At 47.1% G+C, this 23,256-nt stretch overlaps 2 protein-coding genes across 3 annotated transcripts in view; one reads left to right on the top strand and one right to left on the bottom strand.

Annotated features, from left to right (window-relative positions):
* Window positions 1–4,446: 4,446 nt before the first annotated feature.
* Window positions 4,447–13,809, top strand: Chrac1 (chromatin accessibility complex subunit 1). Of its 2 annotated transcripts, XM_045142727.1 has the most exons (4): window positions 4,447–4,647; window positions 6,588–6,714; window positions 7,470–7,649; window positions 13,558–13,809. In XM_045142727.1, exons 1-3 carry the CDS (start codon window positions 4,501–4,503, stop codon window positions 7,604–7,606), a joined length of 411 nt encoding a protein of 136 aa, XP_044998662.1. In that variant the 5' UTR covers window positions 4,447–4,500; the 3' UTR covers window positions 7,607–7,649; window positions 13,558–13,809. The 2 variants fall into 2 exon arrangements, with proteins under 2 accessions (XP_044998662.1, XP_004672098.1); XM_004672041.2 differs by lacking the exon at window positions 13,558–13,809 and having other exon boundaries at window positions 4,448–4,647; window positions 7,470–8,643.
* Ago2 (argonaute RISC catalytic component 2) overlaps window positions 12,038–23,256 on the bottom strand; it is a 109,288-nt gene continuing 98,069 nt past the window's right edge. The window contains exon 19 of the mRNA XM_045142726.1: window positions 12,038–23,083. Coding sequence (XP_044998661.1) covers window positions 22,975–23,083 — 109 coding nt within the window. The 3' untranslated portion in view covers window positions 12,038–22,974. The remainder of the gene's footprint in view (window positions 23,084–23,256) is intronic.

Genomic DNA, 23,256 nt, shown 5'->3' with positions numbered 1-23,256 from the left:
TGGGATTAAAGGTGTGTGCCACCATACCCAGCTAAAATGTGTAACTATTTACATAGTACGCTCACTGCTTTTGGCATCATAGGTACTGGAGATGATTTAAGTACTGTGTAAGGGAGGAAGTGATGTGCATAGATGACACGCACATACAAGGAACTTGAGCAAGTTTGTTAGAATTCTGGTGAAGGAGGATAGGAGAAAGCGAGCTTTTTATTTTTGTTTTTTTGAGGTAGAGTTTCATGCTAGCTCAAAGCTGACCTGAAATTCACTATGTAGTCTCAGGGTGGCCTAGAACTCACAGCAATCCTCCTACCTCTGCCTCCCAAGTGGTGGGATTAAAGGCATGCGCCACCACGACCGGCTGAAAGGTAGCTTTAAAAAAAAAATAGTTTACGGGCTGGAGAGATGGCTTAGCAGTTAAGCGCTTGCCTGGGAAGCCTAAGGACCCCGGTTCAAGGCTCGACTCCCCAGGGCCCACGTTAGCCAGATGCACAAGGGGGCGCATGCGTCTGGAGTTCGTTTGCAGTGGCTGGAGGCCCTGGCGCGCCCATCCTCTCTTTCTCTCTCATCTGCCTCTTTCTCTGTCTGTCACTCTCAAATAAATAAATAAAAAATAACAAAAAAAATAGTTTATTTATTTCTTCATTTGACAGAGAAAGAGGGAGAGAGAGAATGGGCGTGCCAGGGCCTCTAGCCACTGCAAAACAAACTCCAGTCGCGTGCACCCCCTTATGGGCCTGGCTAACATGGGTCCTGGGGAATTGAACCTGGGTCCTTTGGCTTTGTAGGAAAATGCCTTAACTGCTAAGCCATCTCTCCAGCCTTGAAAGCTAGATTTTTTTTTTTTTAATTTTCATTAACATTTTCCATGATTACAAAATATATCCCATGGTAATTCCCTCCCTCCCCACCCCCACACTTTCCCATTTGAAATTCCATTCTCCATCATATTACCTCCCCATTACAATCATTGTAATTACATATATACAATATCAACCTATTAAGTATCCTCCTCCCTTCCTTTCTCTTCCCTTTATGTCTCCTTTTCAACTTACTGGCCTCTGCTACTAGGTATTTTCACTCTCACACAGAAGCCCAATCATCTGTGAAAGCTAGCTTTTTAAAGGCACTTTTCAGTTACAGATTGCGGCCCAAAGAGAACCATGTGATGCCACCCTACATGCCATCTCACCCTGAAAAGAACAGCAGAAATGGAACTCTTGTCTGATCGAGCCTGATTTACAGCGCCCCTGCTGCCCAGGCTAGCACCCTATCTAGGCCAAGGATGGGTTGGCCCAGGGATCCGCCCTCTAAATTTCCCAGCCAATCGGGTCTTCCCTTGCCTATAAAGGCTCCTGTCCTGTTCCTGTCAAGATTCCACTCTACTCTGCTGGCTGTCTACCTCTCTTCATTCTGGCCGCAAGGATAGACGTGAGTACTAGCCTGGCTGGGTTGGAGGTGGGAGACATAAAACCGTTTCTTGGTTTAGACAGCTCTTCTGCTTGTATCTGCTTTATAATTTGAGGTAACGTCTCTGTTAACTTTTCTTCTTCTTTATTTTATTTATTTGAGAGTGTTAGACGGGGGGGGGGGGGATGACACGCACATGCATGGGTGTACAAGGGCCTCTAGCTGCTGCAAATGAACTCCAGACACATGTGCCACCTTGTGCATCTGGATGGGGGTCCTGGGGAATCAAGCCTCGAACCAGGGTCCTTAGGCTTTGTAGGCAAGCACTTAACCACTAACTTCTCTCTTTGATTATATGCATGATTTTCCTCTGGTTTCTGAATCTACCATGTGCTTATTTTTCTTAGGCTCGTGATCTACCAAGTGCGTGCTTTCACCAACCCTTGGCTTGCTACCTGTGCTGTTTCTTTAAACTTTGGGTAACCATGAGTATGAACCTCTTCATTACTCATTTCTCCTCTGAATCTTTTTCTTTTCTTTTCTTTCTTTCTTTCTTCTTCTTCTTCTTTTTTTTTTTTTTTTGGTGTTTCGAGGTAGGGTCTTCCTCTGACCCAATTAACTATGTAGTCTCAGGGTGGCCTTGAACTCACAGCAATCCCCCTACCTCTGCTTCCCAAGTGCTGGGATTAAAGGTACGGGCCACCACGCCCAGCAAATCTTGTTTGTTTTTTTGTTATTCAAGGTAGAGTCTCACTCTAGCCCAGGCTGACCTGGAATTTGCTATGTAGTCTCAGGGTGGCCTAGAACTCACAGTAATCCTACCTCTGACTCCCAAGTGCTGGGATTAAAGGCATGCACCACCATGCCTTCCTCTGAATCTCTTGGTTTCTGCTTTGATATCTGCCCTCTCAATTTTTTCCTTGAGCCTCCCCATCTGTCCTCTTAGCTTCTCTAAAAACACATGGCAGATGCTGTCCAGTTTCGCCTATGTCTTCCTGCACAAGCTCCTAGATTCCTACTTCCCTGTGCTTATGACTGTTCTAGCTTTCCTCCTGGATCCCAATTTCCATTAAATAAACTCCACAATCTGTAAGTTCCCTTCAATAAACTTAATAATTCAGTTTATCCTTGAGTCCATCTTTATTAAAGGTAGGACACAACCCAAACTTGAGGTTCATAAATTCTGGGAGACCTCTCCTGAACCCCCAAATTCTGCATCATTGGGACTAATTCTCCAGGGATACTGAGGACCAACTGTGCGTGGTACTCACTTATGTGGGACACCACCCAGGTTCCAATGGTAAAGAAGGCACTGAAACTTAACCTGCTCCAACCCAAACCCTTGCCAATCTGCTCTTCCCTCGGGGACCTGCCAGTACACGAGCCACCAGCACTTCACTCACACTCCACATCACACTAACCAGTCCTTAGACATTTCTTCAAATTGGATTTCAAATGTCACCACTACCCATGAGTCCTGCAAGTGCTAGGCCACACCAATTTTAATTTCCCAAGGGCCTGCACAACTCATTTGAACAGAATTCTGTAGTCTAGTGACCTACCTGATCTGTCATTCTTAGTTAGGTCCACATAACCACGTGGACCTCCTGACCATCACTTGCCTGGAAGGTTTTAATGGTCTTCTACCTGGCTTCAGCTTCCTACTCCTCAAGACATACCCCACCGTTTCTTCAACAAGTCTACTTTTCTATTTTTTTTTTGTTTTTCGAGGTAGGGTCTCACTCTAGCCCAGGCTGACCTGGAATTCACTATGGAGTCTCAGGGTGGCCTTGAACTCACGGTGATCCTCCTACCTCTGCCTCCTGAGTGCTGGGATTAAAGGAATGCGCCACCACGCCCCGCTCTTTTGTTTGTTTGACTTTTCGAGGTAGGGTCTCAGTCTAGACCAGGCTGATCTAGAACTCACTGCATAGATCCAGGCTGGCCTTGAACTCATGGTGATCCTACTACCTCTGCTTCCTGAGTGCTGGAATTAAAGGCCTGCAGCACCATGACCAGCTCCCCTCTTTTTTTTTTTGGTAAATATTTTATTTGTAAGGAGGAAGAAAGGGAGAGAATGAATATATGAATGGGCATGTCAGGGCCTCTTGTCACTGCAAACTCCAGGTGCATGCACCACTTCGTGCATGTACCCCCACCCCCAGGTAGGGTTTCATGTAGCCCAGGCTGACCTGGAATTAATTATGTAGTCTCAAGGTGGCCTCGAACTCACAGTGATCCTAGTATCTCTGCCTCCCCAATGCTGGGGTTAAAGATGTGTGCCACCAACCTCGGTTCGTGCATCTGTTTCATGTGGATACTGAGGAATCTAACTCAGGTCATCGCTGAACCAGTCCCGCCTTCCAGTCTTTTGATAGGTTCGTAGGTGTTGGGGTGTAAGTGGCCTGGGAGCCCCTCTAGCTCACTCTGACCTCGTAACATCCCCATAGGCCTCAGAGTAAAGCCTTCCTCAGACATGTGAAGGTTGAGTCCTCTTTTTCTGTAAAGTTTTAAATTTTATTTATGAGAGAGAATGGGCGCGCCAGAGCCTGCAGCCACTTAAACGAACTCCAGATGCGTGTGCCACCTTGTACAGCTGGCTTACGTGGATCTTAGGGAATCGAACCTGGGTCCTTCGGTTTGCAGGGAAACTCCTTAACCGTTAAGCCATCTCTCCAGCCCTCTTTCCTTTCTACCCCCTTGGTCAGGACAGTACCCCGGTTCTGTGTTTCCAGCAGCCCTTCTTTCTCCTTCAACACCTGACTGCCAGAGGGGCGGTGTATACTGGCTTGGCGTTTCCTGTCTTCCCCTCTACACCGTGCCCCAGGAAACTTATTTCTTTAACTTTTTGTACAGACAGGTGTGTCCACGGCAACCCGCTCTCGGGGAGACGCCGGCTGCGCTCCAAGGAAACGAAGTCCGGCTGGAAGCGGACCCTCAGTGCGCCGCCGCCGGCGTTCCCGACCGGATCCTCCTCGGCGCTGCACCCACCCGGCGCGGCGGCATCTGCGCAGGCGCAAGTGCGCGGGGCATCACCGAAGCGACGGGCCGCCCTACCGAGCGGAGCGGAGCGGAGCGCGCGGGAGCGGGAAGATGGCGGACGTGGCCGTGGGCAAGGACAAGTGCGGGGAGCAACGGCTTGTGTCGCTGCCCCTGTCCCGCATCCGAGTAATCATGAAGAGCTCCCCCGAGGTGTCCAGCATCAACCAGGAGGCGCTGGTGCTCACGGCCAAGGCCACGGTGAGGCGGCCCGCAGGCAGGGAGGGGCGGGCGAGGGCGCTCCTAACCGCTCTGCCGTCCCGCAGGGGCCGCGCGCCTCGCAGCCGTCTCTGCTCTCCCGACGTCCCTCGCGCCGCGCCCCGCCCCCCTACGCCCCGCCCACCCACGCGGCTCCCGGCGTGCCCTGCTCCCCGGCCCAGCGTGCGCCTGCGCCTGCGCGTGCTGGCGTGGGTCTCCCTCGTCCGCGGCTGCGTGGTGCAGCTGGCTCGAGGTTTGGCACTCAGGTTTTGCGTGTAGATGCGGGTTTCCCAAAGCTTCCGCTCGGGCGGGCCGCAGACTCTGGGCTGGCTTGAAGCGTCCTCGACTATTCAGCTCCTAACACCTGGATCGGTCGCTTTGTCTTCAAAACAAAGACGTTCCACATTATTTTTATTTGGGGGAGGGGGTCAGTATCTCTCTATCTGTAACCCACACTGTCCTCGACCTCTCAGCTCCATGGTGCGATTGGAAGCGTTTTTCCACCATGCTCAGCTGTAATATACTGGGAGTGTGGACCGGAACCTGCCTGTTGGGTGCTAGATTCTATGTCCCAGCACTTCATGTTAGCGTAGTGCCCCTACAATTTGTTGGACTAGACCTAACGGAAGTGGAAATCTGTAGCTCTGCAAAATAGTCATTTCCCTGTTCTTGCTGGCTCGATCACCACATCTCAAAAAGCCTAGGAGTGTAATACAGTAGCATACTATTTGCATATAATCTGCACACACCTTCCTATCAACTTAAATTTCCTGAGACTTCATTTGTTTGTTTGTATTTCCTTTTGAGTTACTTATAGCATGAGGTACATAAGAGCTGTGTAAAGACTTCTTTCAGACCTTTCTAGCCAAATGTGGGGCTAAACTATGACCTTGAGAATAGCTCAGGTTAGATGGTTGATTCAGGACAGTGTGAGAACTGGGTCGGTTCTCAGGACAGGTGTTTAGGCAAAATGGGATAGGTCAGTCTTCAGTTTCAGACTGATTATGCCATAGTGGTAGGTGACCACACTTCAAGGAATTCAAGTAAATTAGAAGTGTGTTCCTAGCCAGGAGTGACCCACACTCTTAATTCCAGCACTCAGGAGGCAGAGGTAGGAGGATTGCCTAAGTTCAAGGCCACTCTGAGACTACAGAGTGAATTTCAGGTCAGCCTGAGCTACCTCAAAAAAAAAAAAAAAAAAAAAAAAGTTCCTGAGCCAGGAGTGGAGGCTCATACATGTAATCTCAGCACTTAGGAGGCTGAGGCAGGAGGATCTTCAGAAGTTTGGGGCCACCCTGGGCTACAGAGAAAAACGCTGTCTTAAAAAATTTAAATCCTGGCCATATTTTGTTTTCAGACAGGAGTTTATGTAGCACAAATTGGCTTTGAAATGCATATGTAGTAAAGGCTGACCTTGATTTACCTATCCTACTTCCAAGGGACTGGGATTATAGGTGTGTCACCATGTTTGGTTTAAACACTTGTAATTCATTGCTTTTGATCACTTGTAAATATTTTTCATAAGTTACATCACTCAAATAGAAAATGGATTGCTCAAACCTGGCATAAGCCACACTTTCTGGTCTTGTGTTTCTCCTTTCTCCTGTAAAGTGATTTTCTATAATTTAGCTTGAGGAATCAAGATCACCTGAAGTCTTAATGTAATGTTAAGCTTACATTTTTAAAATTTATTTGAGAGAGAGAATGGGTGTGTCAGGTCTTCCAGCTGCTGCAGACAAATTCTAGACACAGGCGCTACCTTGTGCATCTGGCTTATTTGGGTTTTGGGAAATAAAACCTGGGTTCTTATGCTTCACAGGCAAGTGCCTTAACCACTAAGCCATCTCTCCAGCCCCTTAAGCTTACTGTTAATTTAACTTGAAAGTTAGATTCATAGAAGTTTTCAAAGCTCACTTTGATTTGAATTTTTCTTTTACTTTTAGGAGCTCTTTGTTCAGTATCTAGCCACCTGTTCCTACAGACATGGTGATGGGAAGGCAAAGAAAGCACTGACCTACAGTGACTTGGCCAGTATGGCAGAGGAGTCAGAAACTTTTCAGTTTCTTTCAGGTACTTAACCATCCTGGTTAAAAAAAAAAAAAATTTAAATGGCTGGGCATGGTAGTGCATACCTTTAATCCCAGCACTCCTAAAGCAGAGGTAGGAGGATCTTCATGAGTTCAAGGTCACCCTGACACTACATAGTGAGTTCCAGGTCAGGCTGAGCTACAGTGAGACCCTATCTTGAAAAACCAAAAAATAAAAAATTAAAAATTAAAAAAATTAAAATGCCTGTTATTTAGAGTTTTGCCCCCCTTTTTCTGTTGCACTGAATTGATACATTGCTACCTCCCCCAGATACCAGTTTACCTTGACTATTTAGCATAGGGCATATTTATAGCCTTTTGTGTTTTGTGATCCACCAAGAATAGCAATAGGAGTCAGCAACATGCACAAGAAATTTGGCTGGCTGGGCTAGCCGCCCTCCTTGTCACAGAAGGGAGACTGAGGATGTCTATGTGGTCCTCCAAACACAAAGGTAGTCCATGCTGTTTTGCTTCAGGGACACAGATAGAAGGAGCTTAAATCTATCCCAGCAGCCAGCAAAGCCTATTGTGGGTAGGCTCACACAGTTCATAAAACATGTCTCATTGTCAGTCTGTAGTATTAGTGAAGAACCAATGCTAGTTTCCATCATATTTCCCCACGTGTAGCCTGGATTTTCTCTTCTTGGAATCTAGTCTAGAGGTGAAAAGAGGAACAATTTGAAATCTGCATCATCGTTACCTATAACTAGCTGTTAATGTAAGCTTTATGTTTTTAAGATATACTGCCAAAGAAGATTTTAGCTAGTAAGTACCTGAAAATGCTTAAAGAGAAGAGGGAAGAAGAGGAGGAGAATGACAATGATGGAATTGACCAAGATGAAGCCCTGTCCTACACCAAAAAAGAAGTGCTTTAACAGTCAGCCTGTGAGATACTCTGGGACCAACTCATGGCTTGAAGTGAGTGTACACTGGTTGCGTCTTGCATTCTCTGACTTCCTGCACCAGCACTGCACAGCCAAAGGAAACGGCCTGGACGGCAGGTCTGACACTGCTGCACTGAGGCCCCGCAGAGCCCTGCGTAGATGGACTGTGGCTGTGCAGCGCCAAAGATGGCCAAGGGAGCCCCTCAGCGCCAGCTGTGTACATGGGTGTGTGTACAATAATGCTTACAAACTTCTGGCTAAAAATGTAGCTTATAGATGGTGTTAACTCTGAATTTTTGTATCAAAAAAAACTGGACTGTTCAAAACATTTTCATTATAAAGAAATACTTTTCTATCAAAGGTATGCATAGCCGGGTATTGGGGCACACACCTTTAATCCAGGCCCTCTGAAGGCAGAGGTGGATCACTGTGAGTTCAAGCTCAGCCTGAGACTACATAATGAATTCCAGGCCAGCCTGGTCTGTAGTGAGATCCTACCTCAAAAAAACCCCCCAAAAAACAAAAAAGGTATGCATATATTTTTACAGTTACGGTGCTGTGTGGAAGTAGTTTTTAGGGCCTTGAGTGTTCTAATATCCTGTCTACTACTTGAGAATTTTGTGAACTTCCAAAGTAAGCATCACAGGCTGTGGAGGTGGCTCAGTGTCAAGTGTGTGTCCAGCACACATGGCACCCTGAGATTGAGCCTCACAAACAGTCACACCAAAACTACTTCCAAGTCCTGAAGAAAACACCAGTTCAAATGAAATTTGAGAAATACTACTTTTGCTTAAGATTTTTTTTAAATGTGTTTCTGTTCTTTAAGTCTCCAGTAATTGTTTATACTGTCTGTAAAAGAAAACCATAAAGCCATATGTTTTCCTAAATAAGGTGAATGTTTGCTTTCTGTTTTTTCAGTATCTTTGTTTTGAAGCTGTGATTTATGTCCAGTGAAACCACCTTCCTTCTCTTTCTGTCTTTTTTTAGATAGAGTCTTGTTTTCTAATAAAGCCCAGGCTTCAAATGTACAATCCTCCTGTTTTATTTAGCCTCTCAAGTACCTGGGAGTATAGGAATATGTCACCCTGTTAGGGATAAATGCAGTTTCAGAACATATGTACACAGTTTCATCACCCAGAATACCCATGCCTTCCTGTCCTTGGTAGCCATTAATGTCTTCTATCCCTTTGTTTTATAAAAATGATTTTAAGGGCTAGAGAGATAGCTCAGCAGATAAGACACTTGCGTGCAAAACCTAACATCCTGAGTTCAGTTTCCCAGTACCCATGTAAAGCCAGATGCACAAAGTGATGCATTCATCTGGAGTTCACTTACAGTAGCATGAGGTCCTGGCACATCCATTCTTTCTTCTCTCTACCGCCTCTCCCCACTTGCAAATAAATAATGTAAAATAAATTATTTTAAAATAAAACACTACCCATTTTTTGGTGTAGTTTTGTAAAATGCAATCGTGACCATCACTGTTAAGACACAATTTCTGTCACCCTCTGGAAAATTCTCTTGTAGTTCTCTCCACCCCTGTGGTTCTTTCGCCACCATTCAACTGTTGTGTCCCAGTGGCAGGCATCAGCCAGCCTTTTCTATGATGGGTTAGGTCTGACTGGCCTGGTGGACTGATTTGTCAGACTGCTCATCTGGCTTTTGCAGTGACCATGCCATAAGGAATGAGTGGCTGTGTTTTAATAAAACATTTCTGGACACTGAAACTTGTTTTAGTTTTATATAATTTTCACACAATGAAATATCCTTTTGATTTTCTTCAACCATTAACTTTACATAAATACTGGCCTAGAGGTGCAGCTTAGTGGTAGAATGCTTGCCTAGCAGCTGTGAGGCTATGGGTTTGATTCCCTAGTAGCACTAACAGAAAACCAGTTTAGAAGATTATGATCAGAAGTCCTACAAACACTTGGGTACAGGTCATTGCCAAGGCTCTTGGTTGCCCACCAGAACTAGATGGTAAAATCCTGTTGCTGAAGACACCACATGCTTGGGCTGCAGGTCACTGAGAAATCAAGCTGGAGCTGAGCTGGAAACCTCCTCCCTGTTGACTGTTAGAATGCTGGAAAGAGCTTTGCTACATGTAGCCTTTTGGGAGAGAGAAGCCATCAACAGTGTTAAACAGCAGTGGACCCTACAAGCCTTAAAGCTGGCCACAGCCAGGCTAAATGTGCCAGCTGGTACAATAGTGAGATGTCTGTTACGGGGAAACCAACTGCTCTCTGAATGGCCTGGAGGCCCCCTCTGTAGGAGGGAATACATTCCTGGAATTGAAAACAATGAAAAGCCAATGGCTGGGGACTTCGTCGTAAGCCCTAAGGGAGTAATGACTCTTGTTGTCTGGCTAAATGGCATATATTATGCCCACCAGCCTGCCCTCTAAATACTTGGGTTTATGCACGTGTGTGTGTGTGTGTGTGTGTGTGTGTGTGTGTGCGCGCGTGTGTGTGTGTGTGTGTGTGTGTGTATGCCCCCCCCCCCCCCCAGGTAGGGTCTCACTCTAGCTGACCTGGAATTCCCTATGTAGTCTCAGGGTGGCCTTGAATTCATGATGATCTTTCTACCTCTGCCTCCTGAGGGCTGGGATTAAAGGCATACACCACCACCCCACCTGGCTGCCCTTATATTAAAAAAAATATATTTTATTTATTTATTTGAGAGAATAGACAGTGAAACAGATAGACACATGTGCCACATTGTGCATCTGGCTTACATGGGTCCTGGAGAATCAAGCCTGGGTCCTTAGCCTTTGCAGGCAAGCGCCTTAACTGCTAAGCCATCTCTCCAGCCCTATGTCCATATATTAATGCTGCTCTCACTGCTGAATAGAAAAGCTTCTCTTTTCATATGGTGGTGACCACTGGGGTAAATTAGAACTCACTGCATTGCTGAGAAGTGACAGAGGAGTGCTTAGCACTGAGACATCTCTATCACATTTCCCTGGGCTCAGGGTCCGTGCAGAAAGAATGTAAGAGCCAAAGGAAGGGTACAATGAAATCTTTCAGGCACAAAATGGCCTGGATACCCATGGACCTCAGTGCCTAACACTACCTACACAAGATCTTCATAACAGGAGGGAACAATGATGAAGTCAAAATAGAAGGGAGACTAATGGGAAAGAAGGGATTCAATGGAGAGTGGGTTTGAGAGGTGGAAAATGAGGGTGGTGGGAATGAATTATTATGGTTTATTGTCTATATTTATGGAAGCTGTCAATAAAAGTTTAAAAAAAAAAAAAGAATTGGGAGGTAGGAGAACATGTTCCATGAATGTGGAGGAGGCAGTGGGAATGAGTGGGAAAGGAGGAGCAACCAAAATAAGGTGTGTATGAAATGTGATGCAGAAACTTGTTACTTGTATCCTGATTAAAAACAAGAAGGGGCTGGAGAGATGGCTCAGTGATTAAAGGTACTTGCTTGCAAAGCCTGACAGCCTGGGTTCAATCCCCCAGTACCCAAAAAAAGCCAGATACGCAAAGTGGTGCATGCATCTGGAGTTCATTTGCAGTGGCAGGAGGCCCTGGCATGCTCATTCACTCACTCTCTAAAATGAACAGATACATATGAAAAGAAAATAAAAAACACAGTAGTTGATATTCACATAGCCACTGGGGGCTGAGCCTTTTCTGTGTGATGTACTTTCATTGAATCCTCATGACTTACACGTTCTGGGGCTATCAACACAAATGTGTGTTGGGGTTTTGGAAACTAAGTAGTGTAGGGTTTAAAATACATTAAGAGATAATATATCCTATTTTTTTTTTCTTTTTTTGTTTTCAGAGGTAGGGTTTCACTTTAGTCCAGGCTAACCTGAAACTCACTATGTAGTTTCAGGCTGGCCTTGAACTCATGGTGATCCTCTTACCTCTGCCTCCAAAGTGCTGGAATTAAAGGTGTGCGCCACCACGCCCGGCTTATAATTTTCTTTAAAAATGAAAAGACTGTGGATCAACAGACTAGAATGTTTAGCCATTACCTACTACTGTTGTGATTACAGGTAAATAGCACAGTACATCTCTAGGGATTTTCAGCTCTCTAAGCATCACCTGCTCTTTTCAGTAGAGACAGCGATGGTTAAATCAGCCCAGAGAGAGGCCACCAGGAACGTCGGAGCACTGTGCGTGCAAGCCTTGCTAGGCCAGAAAGGCTGAAGCACTGGGCACTTCCCCTCCTCCATGCTCTCAGGGTGGAGACATCCCACTCTCTGGTGTGCCACACCTGTTCTCACTCCTGTGCAGGTCAGGCCTGTGGCTATTACCCTTGCCCCTGCTCCATGTCCTCTGGGGAGACCTGGCTGCAGAGCAGGGCCCCGGTCCCTCCCGGACTCACTCCACCTGGGCAATGAGACACTCAGCCCACACCATTTAGAAGCACCCAAGGGATAAAACAAGTAGCCGGACACTTTTGGAAGAGGCAGTTGTAAATATGAGGAGTTTTATTTTATTTTTTTGCTGACATACTATGAGGCAAAACAAAATCGACACCATACAAAATAACTTTATAAAATATCATTCACATCATCTTCATCAGACTTACAGCATTCTGTGCATGTTAGGGGCTATGTAAGGAGGTGAAAAACCACTATGCCAAACTTTCAGTATTAGTTTATATACACACAGTAAGAAACAAAAACAAGTAACTGTTAGGTTTTCCATGAATTTATTGCAAAAATAGTGCAAACTATTTAACCTAGTAGCTGTGAAAACAAACTTGAAAGGACCCAGCTAAGCTTAAACATGACAAGAACTGCTCAGTGTCTCAGCGGTTAGCTTTCTTCACCAGTGGTCTTGTCCATGAGGACCACCCCGCCGGGTCAGCGCGGGGGAGTGCCGAGAAAGAAAGTCGAGGCTACACCTCTGGGGCAGACTGACCAGGGGCCTCCCGCAGCCGTACCTGTGGGGTCATGCTACTTACTCATGGCAAGCCGCGAGGTCTGTGTCGACAAGCTAAGGTGCCACGACTTTGAGCTTGGGGCTTAGAAGCAAGGTACCCACCCCCGGGTGGCATGGGGAAGGGGGGAGGGAAGCAGCACGGACAGAGAGGATCCGAACGGCACTGTCTACTGAGAAGCACAGTATCTTTTCCTCAGGTGTGCTTGGGGAAAGCATTAAAGTAGGGCGACCTTTGAACCAGATATTGCAGTTAAATTAAAAACTAAAAAAAAGGATACTAACTTTAAGTTTTCTTTCAACAGTCTATTGGGGTCCAAAAAGCATATATCTAAACAAAATAAACAAAATGCTACATGTAAAAGCTAAAGAAATAAAATGCAGCATACGCAGGTTCTTTTCTTGAGGTACCTATATAAATTTAATCACCTGCCCCAAGTACTCCTGTGAGGCAAAAACAAAACACTTCCTGGCAAGCCAATTGCAGGGCATTTATTATTACGGACAAAGTGCAACATCGCCGAGCTTAAAATGCAGCATACCCAAGGATGATTCTCTTACAAAATATAGCTTACTATCAACCTGATGGAAGTTAAAACATTAAAAACAGTTAACTACAATCATGTCTTTTTTTCTATTTTTTTCCTTATTTGAGATCCTGCAGCAGAAACGAAAAGAAAGAAAGAAGGAAAAAAAGAAAAAGGAAAAAATAAAAAAAAGAAAAGCCTCGAGTTAACTTTCAAAGTTTTGCCACTAAGGAATGTTGTTTCTCTTGTAAAATCCAGAGATCCCCTTAAAATAGTAAAACTATATACTACAGGAAAGATCCCTAACTTTTATTTTTTTATTGGTATAAAATCAAATTCTTAAGACTCCAAAATATTGTGTTACCTCCAAAGAATTAAGGTAAAAAAGATTGCCACAGTAGAGTAGGAAAAGTCTAGAACTGTAAACTGCCAAATAGAAAAGCATGGAAAGTCATCGGTCTCCTATCTTACTTTCTTACTCATTGGAAAACTTTCCTAATTTCCAGAACCCCGGGGCTGTGGCGGAGCACAAGCCTCCTGCCAGCCGTGAGCTCGCCCATGGTCCTCAGCACCTCTGCCACGTACATCCGGAGCTAGAACCAACACTGGGCCATTGCTGCTTATGAAAGAAGCTCTTAGAAAACACGCCAGAGGAAGAGGGGCATGAATCGCTGAAAAAGCAATGGTAAAAGTAGTTGTGATTCTTTTTTGGCCGCCCCCTCATTGGCACAGAAAATAAAGTGATAGCTATAAACGCATAGGAAAGTTTGGGATTTATTATCTGTAAAATGTTAAATTTGATCCTGGACACATTTCTTTTTTTCCTTTTCCCAAGACAGCAGTTGGAACCCTAATGCACTGTAGTAGTTGGCTGGGTACTGTCATGGTCAGTTGGGCTTCCCACTTGCAAGAGAACATACTTAATTCTATTCTGGTGGTTAAAAATGTGTTAGGGTTCAACATAAAAGGCACAAAATAAATAAAAGTATTATTAAATAAACGGAAATGACAATTTCAAGTTTCAGGTGGAGTCACATCTCACTGTTTGGTTACTTTTTCCAATTTAACTGACAGACTTAGTAAATAGCACCCAACTGTTTAACTGAGGTAGGTCCACATTGTAAAAAAGCTGGGTCCCCTCTATTTTGTTTCTAAATCAAAGATGCTTTCACAGAAACAAAACTGTTTAATCATATGCAGAGGCAGTGCCAGCTGGCACTGCCTGCAGGAGCTCAGCGCACGCGCAGGTTTGCAAGAGAGACCTGTGCCCAAGCAGCATCAACTCAGCTCGGATGAAGGAGACAAGATCAGACAGTAAAGGTGCCCCTGACAAGGCTCTAGACTTTCCAAATAGGTCTTTCTGCCACAGAAATGCACACGGTCTGTTTCATCATGCAAGGGCAACAGACAAGCCAGGCCAGGAGAGCAGGCCGGGGAGAGGGGCAGCCCCGGAGGCTCCCTTTAGCTCCAGAGGAAAGACCTGTTAAATTATGGCCGAGCATCTTGTGGAAACTCACCCTGCCAGTATTTTTGCATACTCTGACCTCACAAATTTAATCTGATTAAGGCTTAATCTAAAAGTGGCACCACCACCTAGCATCATGCAAGTACTGGGAGCCCTCAGGACACACAGGCCAGTACTACACCCAAGACAGTGACACAAAGCCTCAGAACTGGGTTTAGCAGGTACTGCAATTTCACAATTGGACAGTCCATGTAGCAAATGAAACTGCACACAGGAGGCCAGGGTGTATAATATTAATTTATACAGGAACTGTCATTTACAAAGCAGCACTGTGTGGTCTGTATCCAAGACACGGTCACACAGGTCCACCATACACAGAGAACTTCCTGAACGAGGCCCTTGTAGCTGCTAATTTCTTAGCAAAGAGTACACTTCAAATGGTCAAATATGTTTTGATCAAAATGTCTTCTAAAATGCTTTAAGTGTGGGAAAAATTAAGAAGGGGCAAGATCCACCATGGGACTTTTGAATTCATTTTTGCTTCTTTTTCAATTATTTTATAAAAATAAAATAAAGCTAGAAAAATTGGAAAAAGTAAGGGTTAAAACCCCTTAATACATTTTAGGCATGTAATGTAAAGTGGACCCAAGCTAAGGAGACTGGGTTCAGTACGACATTCTCTCTTGTAGACAGCCAGGGTTAGCCACTTTCCTGCACAGAAACTTCTTAAAACTTTAAAAAAATAAAAACGCGCTTGCCTCTACAGTTATAAAACTGTAACAACTACATTAAAATTCACTAGCACACTCAGGACTCAAATTTCGGTTGAATGCTAAGTTGAATCCTTTAGGAGTTGAATCTCAAGGGTCTATTTGGCTTTGAAGAGGAACCAAAATTGTTAACATGTTACCCCTCTGCAGCCTGTGCTGCTCAGGGAAAGGCCTTTTCTGTATAGTTAGAAAACAGACCAGGTTACTTCCCCACATACAACCATAAAATCACCCCTTGACTGGGAAGGGTATTTCTCACCAGTCAAGAAACTGCTCTACATTCTGGTTTGAATAGGTCAGAGGTACAAATTACTGAAGCTAGAGTCCTATGTGCCAGCCTTAAGTGACACTACATCTAAGTAGACGGTCTCCCCCGTCACAGAACAGAGCGACCACAATAAAAAACATTCGAAATGAGGCCAGGACTGAATAGCACTTCACCCCTGAGGACTTCACACACATTTACAGAGACAATTCCAATTCCCTAGGAGACCGTCTACTCCCGCTGCAACACACACCTGCCACATGCCCGGAAGCAGTGGCCCAGCACTGTGGCTGGTGGTCAAGGCCAAGGCCCGACGAGATGATGGCACCACACCTGTCTGCTGAGACGCCAGAAGAGGTGCCCATGCATGTCAGGATGCAGGGAAGCCAGAACGCGACTGACTGAAGATGTCCTCACAGCTGCAGCCTACGGGGCGGCGACATGCCTTGTATTCAGGAGCTGAGGATGGAAAGAGCTTCCAAGGCAGGGCTCAGCCACTGACTAGTGGAGCGGTTCAGACTCACTTCCACTAAAAGTACAGCCCCGGTACGATTCCCAAAGGACACTGAAGACCAGACTTTAAAGGCACAAGGTCTGGGGCTGGTTCTCCAGCCAGGCTCAGCCGGTGCCCAGAGGAAGGCCTGGGCCGTGTGCTGCGTGGGACGGAGTGCCTGCCCTAGCCTGCCCTTGGCATGGCACTCACACAACACATCTCATTCTGCCGAGCCACCTGCTTTGTGCCAGCGGCTGGTGTGGATGTTTTTGGGGTCACCTCATTGGTGTCAAGGACCTTGAGGACCCAGAAAGAACCGAATGAAAAGGGTCTTGACATCTACACCCTGGTGACCCTTGGGAAGAGCCAATACCCAGTGTTTTAGCTTCCATGGAAATACCCCAGTCCGAGGCGCTTCTAAACAAGAGCTCATTCAGCTTTTTCTACCCCCAAGAAAGGGGGTCTAATCCTTCAGCCAGACTGTCAGGAAGCCTTCAACCACCATTCTACCCCTAAGAAAGAAAAGGTTTCAATCAGGCCACCAGGGAGCTCTTCAACCAACAAGGCCAGCGCTAGCTCCATGCTGGCAGTGGCCAGGGCTCTTGTGTTGGGGTAGCTCTAGCAGATGTCACGGAGACTGCCTCTGAGCTGGCAACCCTACCAGGACAGTGGCTCACATCACCACATTGCACTGGGCTACAGACACCACCAGCATCTCTCCAACACCCTGCACCTCCCTGGATTCTCACTGCAAACCCACCAAGCCCAAGGACCCATGCAGGCACAGGTGCCGGTCAGGGGGCCACAGACACCCCCGGCCTCCTCTGCTTCTGCACATGGAGAAAAGTGATGGCAGAACTGGAGACATTCTTAAACTGCAAAGGACACTAGCTCTTTCAGAGTCAACACATTCTGTGCAGTGTGAACAGCATCAGAACCCAAGGTGAGGCATCAAGGGCTATTCCTCCACCAGGGAAGAAGCATTAGAGTCCTTAGGGCTACCCCACGAACCCAGATGCCTGCCATCATGACATTGTCTGTCTGAACCTCAAGATTTCTGGTGGGGTCTTGGAGCTACTGCTGACTTCCAAAATTAGCAGACAAAACCTTCAGGAAGAGAGATGGCTAGGGTAGGTCAGTGGAGCCACAACAAGAGGAGGTCGCCTTTCTGACTGCCAAGTGGCTAATTGCTGGAGTGCTGGCCAGAGGCGCCAGCTCTCCCACCAGGACAGACCTGCAAGTCACCTTCAGGTGGTCTCCAGTGCTGCTGCATTGGCAGGAACTACTGCTGTAGCTATGGACTGTTTCCCCTTACAAACAAAGGGCCCTGGCTTGGAGCAATGTTTTGCTTTCAATCCTTAGTTCATTTTTATGTGTCCAAAAGTCGAACATTATGCCTGTGTTATATTTTGAAACCAGGCAGCTGTTCTAAAGTGTGTGACCTGCACAAGAGCAGATGCTGAGCACCTCCATGTCTAAACAGGGAGAAGTTAAGAAGAGAAAGTTGCTCCCAACTCATTCCTGAGCAAGCAGAGCAGGGCTTTCTTACTGAACAGGTGGAGGGAGCAGGCAGGATACAGGCTGTTTCCAGGCTTGGCCACACTTGGCCCTGCCCAGCGTCACTCGCCCAGCCTGGAGGACACAGTCCTCATGTAGAGAAGCCCACAGGCCCTTCTTGCCAGCCTGTCAGTGCTACAACCCCACGGCTAAGCAGCGTGGAGAACTCCTGGGCCTGTTGGCCACCTGGATCACAGTATGGCACACACCTTTTCCAGCCAGAACAGAACAGAGAGATGCCCACAATTCAGTTTATCCAGGCAACATTTTGGCTATTTTCAGTGTGGATAGCTATGCTCGAGGGCAAACATAACTCTTCTGAGAAGTCAGAGGTAGCTTGATCTGCATTTGTTTAAGTAGAAGACGCCCCAGAACCACCTTCAGTGGGGATCTGGCTAAGCCAGTACATTCAACTTAAGACAGTGAGATGGCAGGATACATCCAAAGAAGCACTGTGAGGGCACCACGATGGCACAGACACGACATGAGACACACACACATGTACTCGCACATGCACATACACACAACGGTTTGGGCGTAAAAGCTCCTTTCTGGGTCTGACACTTGGTATCCTGACCAGACAGAATTATAAGATGCGTGGGGCCACACTGGGCTTCAGGTCTTCTGGCATCCCTAGGTGTGCTACAAATGACACAATGTGACCCTTCAGCTTTGAGCTAAAGGCTGGCCAGAGAGATGCAACAAGGGCCCACAGGCAGCAGACATGCGCCCTACAGGCACTTGACGTCCACGCTGACAAAGGCCGGGAAGAACTACACTGATCCACTTTTGGGAGCCTACAGAGGGTCAGGGAGCCGAACAGACCAGAAGAGCCTCAAGGACTGCAAAGTAATCCTCAAGAGAGCACGCTGTCCTTTTCACAGACGGCAAACTTCCTGCTGGGAGAGAAACATGAAGAGGCTAGCCCACCTTTCACGATGGCCAAGACAGGCTCAAGCTCAAAATAGAGTGCAGTCCGCGCGATTCGCGCACTGAGCACTGACCCGTGTGGCGGCACACGGTGCAAGGCAGGACCTATGTTCACACTGTTTACAATCCTTTCAAGCCAGTACAGCAGGTGCAGGCTGGAGAGAATACAAAGAAGCTGTCAAGAGATCAGTGCATTGATTCTGAGCTGAGAGTTTTTCCTTACAAAGGAGTCAGCGTGCATGAAGCAGGCCACCCATGACAGTCCCACGCGCACCGTTCACAGCGGCGAGTCCGCTGGCCCGGCGGCTGGAGAGAGCTAGCCTGGCTGCTGTATCACGAAACACAAGTAGTGTCCGGGCTCTGCAAGGGCAGCATAGGAATGCTAAGGAAGTGTCTTTCTACTTATGTTACATTCCTTTCCTCATGAACGTAAGAGATGAGTCAAAGAGAGGTCACAGCAAGGTTTCTTATGGCTTTTCTGGGCCACCAAGATTGTCCACTGTCAGAATTAGGTCAACGTCTAAAGGAACTGCCTTAGGCGTAGTAAAATGCCCGTGAAAAATCCTTGTAACAATCCAACAGGTCAAGGTCATGCCGAAGGACGGCAGCCAGTTCCTGAAGGCTCCTGTAACCAGCAAGTGCGGCCACGACAGGGGCTTCCAAGAGAGATCATCCCAGCTCCTAAAGGCCTCCTGGACACTCTGGGGTCCCTGCTGCATGGCGCGTGCTGGCCTACCCTTAACACATTGTATCAAATATATAATTTGATTGAAAAACTGCCTTGTAAAAATAAAATTTAAATCACCCTACAGATCAATGCAGAAGCATTGCTGCATATCTAAGAAAAACAATTCATCCAGAAAAAATTACAGTTGTGGCTTTCAAAAATAAAGCATATCCTCAAACTTGAAGGTAAACATCAGGTAATTTATAAAAGTTGGGGAATAATCTCTACCATATCCATCAGGTACCACACGCACTGGGGTATCCACATCAGCCGAATAAAACCAGAGCAGGCAAAATAAATAGCAATATTTGCATTTAGAAACAATAAAATAACATATAACAACAATAAAACCGCTCAACCCTGCTGCCGGGGCTGCCTTTCTAACGAGTGCTCAATAATGGTAAACATCAGGCATAGATAGCAGTGTCAGGCCGGGCACACAGCCGGCAGGCGGGCAAGTGGGCGGCTGTGGGGAGTGGCTGATTCTGAAGAAGGCAAAGCAGACCCTAAAGTGGTATCAGAAATGTGGGTGCAAAGCCTTCTCGAGACAGACAGAGCCAAAGCCCAGCCAACCTGCATGAAAGTACAGGGATGTTCAGCCTTACAAAATGGACCTGGCCTCAGAGACTGGAGCTTGTGACATGCGGGTGACGGGACAGTTGTCTCTGCAAGTATTTCCAAGGGCTCATCTACAAAACTGGGGCTCAAGACGGGAGTCCTGCATCACTTTGTCGGCGGGGGGGGGGGGGGGGGGGGGGAGGGGGAGAGAACGTGCTGCGTGTCACAGACAGTGGGAAACGGATGGGTTCATGACTGGTTTTAAAAAGTGAGTATCTTACAATGTACCAGGGAGTCTCCAAGTGAGAATCTACTTGCCAGGTGTCTCTTAAAGAGACAGGCACGCCCTAGTTGTCCTTTCCAACGGATCCAGATCACTACAGCATAATCTTCACATTCAGTTTGCTTCAAGCAAGGCACACCTTACTTAACAGTGGGTTGGGGACAAAGCCAGCAACTGGGGAGTCCCCAAATTGACTAGGTACCACCTCGGGAGACCCAGAAGACAAGGGAGCCACCATAGGAGCTGGTGGCACCCATCATCGGTCGTGGGCACAGGTGCGGAATGAGAGCAGGACGGGGCCTGGGCTTCTCCTGCGCTCCGAGGTCTTCACAATGTCTCAGAATTTATGCTAGTGGAGGGAGCTGGTAGAAATTTGGGAAAGCAATTATTTACCTGAGAAATTGAAACTACAGCCATTGAAAGTCTGCATCGTCGGACGTGTACGATGATGCACAGCAAACTCAACCAGGGACAAATTGGTGGGTTAATGTTTTTCTTATTGAAAGTTTCATGAAATAATCACAGGGCTAAAAAAAAGTACATTTCTTTAAGTACTGTGGCCCATCAAAAAGAAAACTTGTCCTTCAAATGATAAACACAAAACAACACCCCCCACCACCCCACCCAAAACTCACAGGTCTGATTTTCTGCCAGCCCACATACATTCCGAGGTATGAACTGTGCCAGCACTTCCGCCTGCTGTGAAGCTCCTGCCTCGCCTCTAGAGCCACAGGTGACAGCCAGAAATACAGATGCCCAGGCAGCCCCGAGGCCCGGATCCAGGAGGTTGACAGCAGGCCTGGGAATCTGCATCCTGACAAATCCACATCTCTACACACTGAAATCCCATCACAGGGCTCTTGACACACACTTGAGACACATGGTTCCGAAAATGGCTGAAAACATCGTTTCAGATTCTACAAGTTGACTAGTCAGAAGCTTGGCTGCGCCTGGCGAGCTAAGCTGAGAGGGTACTCCCATCCTTCTGGTAACAGTTTGGGGAAGTGCCACTCGTCAGTGAGACAACAGGCAGCCACAGAGCTTCTTAGACGGAAGGTCTGTCACTTTAGAGAGACACAGCAAGAAGAGACTAATGTCATTAGTAAGACACCCACATGCACACACAGACGCACACCCCACTCTGAGGATACACCTTCCTGGGTTGCTTGCCACCCATCCCTCCTGCCAGCTTCGACTCACAGGCAGAGATGGTGCCTCCTCCTCTACTATGAGGCACCATGCAGTGGGACCCTCGCTCTACCGCAGGGCCAGAGGTAAATGTCACGCAGGTCTGGGGAGGGAGGGGGACATAGCACAAAGCAGCATAGGAGAGGCTCGTCTCCTTCCTGGAACTCTATGTGGAACACGGACCTAACCCTTGCTCAGATTGGGTTCAAGGACAAAAGCCCACGGGCGCACGCTGTGATGGCTGCTACTACTGTCTACAAAGCCGCCCACGGTGCTCCTCTCAGTGCAAAGGCCTGGAGGCTGAGAAACCCACATGGGGGCCCAGATGCGAATCCGCCAGAGGGAGCCTCACTGCGGCCATCTCCTCGGGCATGCTTCACCCCGCCTGCCAGCCTTGCTGCCATTGGCAGCTTCCTCTCTGTTTCAGTGCATAGATCCTATGAAACCCTCCTATGGAAACCGCACACCGAGAGATGCGCACACTGACGCGAGCTTGTTTCCCAGCAGTGGAAGAATAAATAAATCCCATTTGTGCTTCGTCTGCTGAGGACACACGGGGATGAGGCGGGGGAGGACGGAGAGTGAGTGGCGAGCATTCCGTCCTTCCCGGAGGTACAGGGAACACAGTCCACACTGGGGGCAGGTCGCTGTCACATGAAGTCAGTTGCATATTCCTGTATTTAAGCACTATAAGCCACAAGAGGTGGCCTGTCTCCAGGCTCCAAACCGCTCCTGATATGTGAAACAGGTCACAAGAAGCACCCCATAGTGAACAAAAAGAAAAGAGCATCTATCTACCTATCACATTAATACTGCAAACCAGATATATATATTTTCTCTTACATTAAAGACGTAACAGTGAAAAAGGATTGTACTGTATTTAATCACCACAGACCCGTATTCTTTAGAAACTTTGGAAAATAAACGTCACAGTCCTATAGGACAAATCTTATGATTAGACTGTCAGTATATTGTCTTTTTTTTCTCTTTTTAAATAAATTTTTATTAAAATGGCACTTGTCTGCCAATCACTCTGGACCTGTTGCTGCTGTAAACACACGTGGCCATGCACTGCCCCTCTCCTTAGCTCAGGCCTCGAGGGCACGCAGTGGCAGGGCGAGAGACACCAGAGGACACCTAGCGTGGCCACCCGTCCTGGGGCCGCAGAGCTTGCACAGCCACGCCAGGGGTGTGTGGTGCCAACTGGGAACGCAGCAATCGTGACAACATCAGAAGGGCCAAGGCTTTAAAACCCCAATCGTGTTTTGTGTTGCTGTCCCTCTCGGAACACTCACAGCTAGTTTGAGCCCATCAATTTCATAGAGAATCATGTGTTAAAAACAAGTAAATTGAATGACCAAATAAATTAAAAATGTTTTAAAGCCCTGAGTTCATAGACTGGTTTTAGGGGGTTTTTAGGAAACACGGGACTCTATTTTAATAAGCAGCTTATAGATTTTGGCAAACCATATTTCCTACGACAATGGGGCCTCATACAGGTCTGCAGTTCAAAATCAAGTTTGAAATCTGGGACGGAAGGCATTCTGGAAAATGGAGAATCTAATAAACCAAAGACGTCTCATGTCCGATGCTGGCTGTCACAGAGGGGCTGGGCATCTGTTGGTCTGAGTGTAGCTGGTCTCGTGTGAATCCAACTTGGTACACAATCGCTAAACACTAGAACATGTCAGGCAAAGTACATGGTGCGCAGTGTGTCCTGGTGAACCTGGACTGCCTTGGCTAGTGCTTGGTGGTCTCTCCCGTTGCTCTGCCCAGAGGTATGGCTTCCTTCAGCACTGCGGGGACATGGGGGAGGGGAGTCAGCTTTTTTGGACAACTGAATCACGTCCAAGCATCAGACATCTTCACAGGGGAGCAATGTGCCCGTGGCCACAGAGCTGACAAGTGGCACGGACACCATATGCAGGGCGCCTGTGCCAGTCAGCACCAGCTTCCCCCCAAACCCCAC

The sequence above is a fragment of the Jaculus jaculus genome, chromosome 2 (assembly GCF_020740685.1).
Source record: "Jaculus jaculus isolate mJacJac1 chromosome 2, mJacJac1.mat.Y.cur, whole genome shotgun sequence".
NCBI classification, from domain to species: domain Eukaryota; kingdom Metazoa; phylum Chordata; class Mammalia; order Rodentia; family Dipodidae; genus Jaculus; species Jaculus jaculus.
This window is presented reverse-complemented; position numbering and strand designations above follow the sequence as displayed.